Source organism: Mesoplodon mirus (assembly GCF_964341445.2).
Source record: "Mesoplodon mirus genome assembly, chromosome: 3".
In the NCBI taxonomy this organism is placed as follows: domain Eukaryota; kingdom Metazoa; phylum Chordata; class Mammalia; order Artiodactyla; family Ziphiidae; genus Mesoplodon; species Mesoplodon mirus.
In genome coordinates, this window is record NC_138978.1 from 105,879,459 (window position 1) to 105,886,348 (window position 6,890).

The following is a 6,890-nucleotide window of genomic DNA, read 5'->3' on the forward strand; positions in this document are numbered from 1 at the left end:
TCACAGGGGAGGGTGGGACCGTCACACCAGCCCAGGGCCATACCCCTCCCTCCGCCCCCCCCAAAGGAACCCAACCCCCATGTCCAGGGGAGGAAACCTAGTGGGAGGTGGCAGAGAAGCCACCCACAGGCTTCTAAGTTTAGCCCAGTGCTCCAGACCACTCCCCTCACCCGCCTCCAAGGCCCAGAGCCAGGCATGACCTCATCCTTTTCTCCAAGACTCCACCCTGCCTGCCCGGGAGTCCTGCCTTTGCAGACAGGGGGCCAGCCTGGCAAGCACCCTGGAGAGATGGGACTCCAGGCTCACAGGGACCAGGAGAGAAAGACAGGAAGCCACACACATGTTGGAGCCTGTGGCCTTTATTCATGCCCCACACCAAGTACAGCCAGATGCAAGGCCCCTGTCCAAAGCAGAAACACCAGGGGCCCGGGACTCTGGGTTACACCCTCCAAGTCCCCTACCCCAGATACTCTCCTGTGAGCCAGAAGTGTATAAAGTGCTGGTGTGATGATCCTCTGGGGAAGGCCAAAGGGATCAAGAGCCCCACCCCTGGACCAAGGCAACAGGAGGAGGGACTGTGCTCTGTTTCCCAGAGTGCTGAGACGGGGCCTACGGCCACCACCATCAGGGCTGGGGAAGCGCGATGCAGTCCTGGGCAGGAGGGAATTAGGAAAGGGAGCCTTCAGCAGGGATCCCTGATAGGGTGGGGCTGCTGGGGGCAGGGGGAGTTTCTGCACCCCTGTGAAGGGAGGTGGGGGGAGGAGGGGAGGCTTGGGGATCTCAGAGAATGGGGCAGCCCCTCCGGCGCTTATTCTTGCGGACCTGGAGGCCAGCCCGAGTGGCCATCTCAAACACCTCCCGCACCCCCTCCTTGGTCTTGGCTGAGCACTCAAGGTAGCCAAAGGCACTGATCCGGTTTGCCATGTCCCGGCCTTCCTCAGATCGAACAGGCTCCTGGGAAGGTAGAAGGAGAGTGGTCGAAGGAAGCTGCTGGTTAGGTGCACCTCACCCATATTTGTAACAAGAACAAATATCTCCTCCAGCCCTGACCCCACAAAGCATCCAAGCCCCAGCCACCATGGATAGCTTCTAGGCTAGAGACCCAAGACATATTTACCTTCAAAATTCTCTCCATCAGCCCTATACCCCACGGTACACTCTTCTCTTGCCTGAGTGAGGATCTACCAACTCCTGACTGACCTCCCGGCCTCTGTTCTCACTTTCTTCCAATCCATCCTCTATGGCTGCCAGAATCATTTTTCTAACATACTGACTCTAACCATATCTGTCCCCAGTTTAAAACTTTGCCATAATTATCTTCAAAGAATAGTCTAGACTCCTTATCCTGGCAGCTCTCCCTAATCAACTCATCCTCTGGCTAGAAAGCCACTTACCAGGTCCCCAAATAAGCCAGCTCCCTCACTCTGGGTCTTTTCCCAGCAACTTATAATACCCTCCGTTCCACATCCACAGCAGCCCACACACCTCCCCAGGTGTACTCTGATGACTCCACCTGCATACCTCAAGCAAAACATCTACTGTAAGAACCCAGTTCGCTGAGGGCAAGGATTTTCTCATTCATCTTAATAGCCCCAATGCCAAACAGTGGACAACAGACAAAATGCCAAGTGACCTTGGACAAGTCACCGTCCTCTGACAGTCTCATCGAATATTGGGTCAGACCCTAAGGGCCTCTCTGGTTCTCCCTCTCCAGGATGGGGGTGCCGGGGGGTAGGAGGTGGACGCTACTGTCACTTCTAACACGGGGAGTCAGTAGGAGGGAGGCTCCTTCACCAGCCTACAAGCCCTCAGAGGGCACCTTCCTCCCCAAGGCCTCCCAGCCTGGCAGCTGCACCCACCTGCTTCATCTTGGCCAGCTCTCTCCGGGTATGTTCATCTTGCCTCAGGTCCTTCTTATTCCCCACTAGGATGATGGGCACATTGGGGCAGAAGTGCTTCACCTCTGGGGTCCACTTCTCAGGAATGTTTTCTGCACAGACACGTCCCAACAGGTGTTGGTGCCTCCACTTAGGCTAGAAGGCGTCCCCTTGTCTCCCCAGGGCAGAGTCTTAGAGGCTGTTCAGCATGATAGTCCCTTTCACAGGTCAACCCCCACCTCACAGTACACACCCTCCCCTGAGCCCTCCGAGGACCAGAGTCACCACAGGGAAGGAGGCTAATGGGGCTCCCCAGCACCCCTCCCACACAGCTTCTGAAGATGGCTGAAAGGAGCCAAGGCAAGAGCTCCCTCTGGTTGGTTGATTCTCAGCCCCCTCCCTCCAACCCCCTCACCCAGGCTGTCAGGGCTGTCGATGGAGAAGCACATGAGGATGACGTCAGTGTCCGGGTAGGAGAGAGGCCGCAGGCGATCATAGTCTTCCTGCCCTGCTGTGTCCCACAGAGCCAGCTCCACCTGTCACACAGGGCCAGTGCTTAGCTAGCCTGAGGGCCCCAGTTACACACCCCACACCCTGCCACCCAGAGGTCCTCTCTGAAATCCCGGTCCCTTAAGTTCACTGAACATCTACCTATTGAACACCTACTATGTGCCAGGGATAGTGCTAATCACTGTCACACAACATAAACTAAGGTGAGTTTCTTAAATCCCGAGACAACAGCGTTTGATCTTTGTGCAGCCATTGGGAGCGCCACTATTTTATTTAATACTCATAAAAACCCTTCGAAGGAGGCCTTACCATTATTTCCATTTCACAGCTCAGGGAGCTTAAGCCCAGAGGCAAAGGGACTGGGCCCAGATTACAGAGCCAGTGTGTAAAAAACCAGGAGGTTATCCAGATTTCCTAAGACTGCAGTTTCACTTCCTAACTTCCACTGGTTCCAGCAGGGAGAGTGAAGCAAGGACCTGGGTGGATGGTGAGCACGGACAACCCAGGTCCATAAGTGATGGGGGCAGGCGTGATTCCAAGGGGCTCTTCGCCTTTACCTGCTTGCCGTCCACCTCTATGTCTGCGATGTAGTTCTCAAAGACAGTAGGGACATAGACTTCTGGGAACTGATCCTTGCTGAAGACGATGAGGAGGCAGGTCTTCCCACAAGCCCCATCCCCCACGATCACCAGCTTCTTTCGAATGGCAGCCATGGCTGGGGCTGGTAGGGAAGAGGCAGTGGGGATGTTGGGAAAAGCCAGTAAGTCCACAAACACTTCTCTGGGGCCCCCAAGCCCTCCCTGGAAACCGAGGCACCCAGTGAAGGGAGAGGAGGGAGGGAAAAGGGCTTGCTCAGGCATGTTCTTGCCAAGAACCAATTGGTCGGGCAACTGAGCTTGAAATTCCTAATCTCAAGGTCAGGGACAGGTCTCCCCCATGGGTTAGAATACAGAAATGGGAGGTGGAAGAACCACCCACTTGGGAGCCAAAAAGCATGAGTTCTAATCTAATCCACTCCCCAACTGTGGGCCCCTGGACACCTAGAGGGGTGCTCAGGGACCAGTGACGTGTCCAGAAGGGCAAGCTTTTATCTATTCTACATATCACGGTTTCAAGTCAGATGTATTTGTTACCAGGATTTCGATACTTTTTAAAGTTTAATAATTGTGAAGGTTCAATCTGGAACACATTGTCCCTCAGTCAGCACAAGTCATGCCTGCCCAGTGAAAAACGAAGAGTCCCTACCCATATGGGGGGGGGTAAGGGAAAGATTATTTATCACACCCCTAGGTGCCAGGCACTGTGGTGGGCATTTGGACAAAAATCACCTCCCTCAGTCCCCAGAAGCCTGGAAAGTAGGTAGTGAGCTCCCCATTTTGACAAACTAGGAAAGTGAGATTCATTGAGGTTAAGAAACGAATTCAGAGCTGTGGCAGGGATGGCACTCAAAGCAGGGCTGTGTGACTCTAGAGTCTGTTGCTTTTCTACATATCACCCCAGAGGTGGGAAGGAGAGCAGAGGGAGGGAAACCCAGACAGAAGGCAGTGGCAGCAGCCAGCAGGCTTCCCTGGCCCACCCTGTCCCGGTCCCCAGAGCCCAGAGTCACACAAAGGAGGCTCAGTCCAGGCAGTGCCCACAGCCCACATTCGGGCAGCCTGCCTTCCTCCCCCTGCTTCCTACTGGGCCTGGAAGCTACACTGGGTCACTCAGCCCCAGGCAGGGGACAATGACCACACTGTAGGGAGCCACACATCTACCACAGCAGAGCGACTGAGAATAATCCACTAGGGAATCACTTCCACCCACTCCCTGGAACAGCCCCTTCCTCCACTCTGTCCAGCTCACCCTGAGGCCCTGCCTACCCCTCCCTGTGACTCAGGGCAAGGAGTCAGCTTCCTGGGGTTTCCATGTGTCCCCTGCCCCCAACACACACCAAACAGCATCTGCACAGTTCATCACACCTTCCCAGCTTCCCCGAACCTAAGCTGAGCCTCACTTCCTCCTTCCCTGGGGAGAGGAGCTGACCTCCAGTCGGCTGGAGTTCCCAGGCCTACAGCCCAGGAGGAAGAGGGCGGGCTCTGGGCCTGAAATGAAGTTGAGGCTGTTGGGAGAAGCGGGGGCTGGAGCCGGTGCTGGGAGGAGCCCCCAAAAAAGAGACAAATGAGGGCCAGTCCCAGCACCAACCACACAGGGAGCAGTTAAAAAAGAAGGGGACGGTAACCTGATCTCTGCCCCAAACCTGGCTTTTTCTCAGTCCCACATCCTGTCAAACTAGGCTGAACTCCTTTACGCCCCACACACCACCACCACCTCACAGCCCTGCCTTGGTCTGCCTTTTAGGAAGCGAATACTCCAGCCCAAGGCAAGCTCTCTTCAGCAGTGGGATCCCGGGTGGCCTCCCTCCCCTCCACACACACATGCACAACAGTGGGATGGGGGCAAGTGGACATGAATCAGAGGGAATTTATAGGAGTTGAATGCACGGCCACACTCTCCTCATCATAACAGGGGCTCTCTCTGATACCCCAAAAACAGGCAAGAAGGCATTCACCCTGCCAGCAGATCCCCTCCAAAAATGGAAACCACCCTTCAGAATAGGGGGTCTCAGGCTTCCCTGGTGGCGCAGTGCTTAAGAATCTGCCTGCCAATGCAGGAGACGGGCTCAAGCCGTGGTCCGGGAAGATCCCACATGCCGTGGAGCAACTAAGCCTGTGCGCCACAACTACTGAACCTGCGCTCTAGAGCCCGCGAGCCGCAACTACTGAGTCCCTGTGCCACAATTACTGAAGCCCGCGCGCCCTAGAGCCCTGTGCTCTCCAACAGGAGAAGCCACTGCAATGAGAAGCAGGCGCACCGCAACGAAGAGTAGGCCCCGTTCACCGCAACTAGAGAAAGCTCCCGCGCAGCAACGAAGACCCAACGTGGCCAAAAATAAATAAAATACATTAATTAAAAAAAAAAAAAAAGAAAAGGGGGTCCCCTGGAAATTCCACCCAGGTGACCAGCACCCTCACCTACTCCCACAGGTTCCATTGGTCCAACTGTGGGAAGACAGGCTGGGGTAGCCTCAACCAGGTATGGGCAGTGTTGATGGAGGGATGGAGAGCATTCACCACTGGGGTGAACACCAGTTGCTTAGGCATGAGTATGCCCGCCCCAGGCAAGGCAGTTTAGGTGGCACCAGATGGTGGTGGGCAGAGGCCAGAACTCCAGGGCAAGGGCATGCATTAAATGACCTAGAGCCCCCCAGCTCAATTAGAAGACGTTCCCTTCAGGCTCAGAAGAGTAGTTGGCCCAGGCCAGGCCACCAGGCCCAAAGCCAAGATGGCGAGAACAACAGCTCCCTGTGAGAGGCAGCCCCTGAGGAACTGCCCCACTGACCCTAAGAGGGACAACCAAACCCCACACGGGGCCTGGAATGACCCTGGAACTTCTGGGGCCTTCCCTGGAATAAAACAGCTGCCGTCTCCTCAGTCATTCTCTAGATTTCCAGATGAACCAGGTTCTGCTGTACTCTGCCCACCACCCCTGAGGTCTAGGGAAGAAATCAGATACCTCCCTCTCAACTTGAAAACCACACACACACACACACACACACACACACACACACACACACACGCACACACGGGCTGGATCCTTCCCAATCTCCTGTACCTCCACTCCAGGCCGGCTCCAGAAACCATCTAGGGCGACGTCCAGACCCCCGGGGCAGTGGCAGCCCCCGCGGTCACACCCGCCCCTATTCCCGCCACTCCACCGGCCCGGCGGTAATTCCCACCTCAACCCGTACTCGGGCCCCGACCCACACCCAAGCCCAGGTCCACAGAGGGCCGCCAGGCCTGGGAGCTAGAGCGTCTGCGCTGGGGCTCCCTCGCGGAGACCCAAGTTGCCGTCTCTCCCCTCGCCCGGCCGGGCAGGTTCCGGGAAGCCGGGAGGAGAAGGGAACTGACTCCGACTCGGACACCAAGAGGCGAGAGGCCCTGCGGGGCAATTCCCGGGGCCCCTCACTTGCAGCCCAGGAGGGCAGGGAGGGGCCGAGCCGGCCCGACCCCAGCACCGCCCAGACGCCGCGTACGAGGGAGGACAGGCGGCCCGCGCTCGGACCAAAGCCCCTCCCCGGCCGGCGCCCCGAGCTCCTGCCAGGCGGAGAAGGGGGGAAGTGCTCTCCTGGGGATGAGTTCCCAGGACGACCCCGCCGCCCAGAGCCCCAACCCGGGATACCTTCCGCTCCGCCGCTTCCAGCTGCGCGGCCGGTGCCGGAGGCAGACACTGACCCGAGGGGCACCGCCCCGCCCTCCTCCAGCGCCGCGGCGGGGAGGGGCGACTCGCGGGGAGGGGCGGGCCGGGCGGCCCTTGGCTTCGCCCGCTCACGGCCCCCACTCACGGCCCCAGAGGGTCGCCCAGCAAGAGTCCCCGGCGCCTGGGGGAGATACTGGGACTGTGGAGGAGTGGGTAGCGGGGCGAGGCGCGGCGAACGGGACCCCTGAGGACTCTGCCTCTGCC

General features: G+C 57.7%; 1 protein-coding gene across 2 annotated transcripts; it reads right to left on the minus strand.

Annotated features, from left to right (window-relative positions):
• Window positions 1–343: 343 nt before the first annotated feature.
• Window positions 344–6,761, minus strand: RHOC (ras homolog family member C). 2 transcript variants are annotated; one of them, XM_082614937.1, is made up of 5 exons: window positions 6,609–6,761; window positions 2,945–3,108; window positions 2,293–2,413; window positions 1,860–1,990; window positions 344–954 (listed from the first exon to the last, which is right to left on the minus strand). In XM_082614937.1, exons 2-5 carry the CDS (start codon window positions 3,098–3,100, stop codon window positions 781–783), a joined length of 582 nt encoding a protein of 193 aa, XP_082471063.1. In that variant the 5' UTR covers window positions 3,101–3,108; window positions 6,609–6,761; the 3' UTR covers window positions 344–780. The 2 variants fall into 2 exon arrangements, with proteins under 2 accessions (XP_082471063.1, XP_082471062.1); XM_082614936.1 differs by lacking the exon at window positions 6,609–6,761 and adding an exon at window positions 6,042–6,404.
• Window positions 6,762–6,890: the final 129 nt, after the last annotated feature.

What these genes read in the sequence shown, in the direction of transcription:
- RHOC (XM_082614937.1), bottom strand. Translation starts at nt 3,100, where the DNA reads ATGGCTGCCATTCGAAAGAAGCTGGTGATCGTGGGGGATGGGGCTTGT. An exon ending in CGACAGCCCTGACAGCCTGG is followed by an intron (nt 1,991 to 2,292) that starts GTGAGGGGGTTG and finishes GTGTCTGTGCAG; the next exon opens with AAAACATTCCTGAGAAGTGG. An exon ending in AGCTGGCCAAGATGAAGCAG is followed by an intron (nt 955 to 1,859) that starts GTGGGTGCAGCT and finishes CTACCTTCCCAG; the next exon opens with GAGCCTGTTCGATCTGAGGA.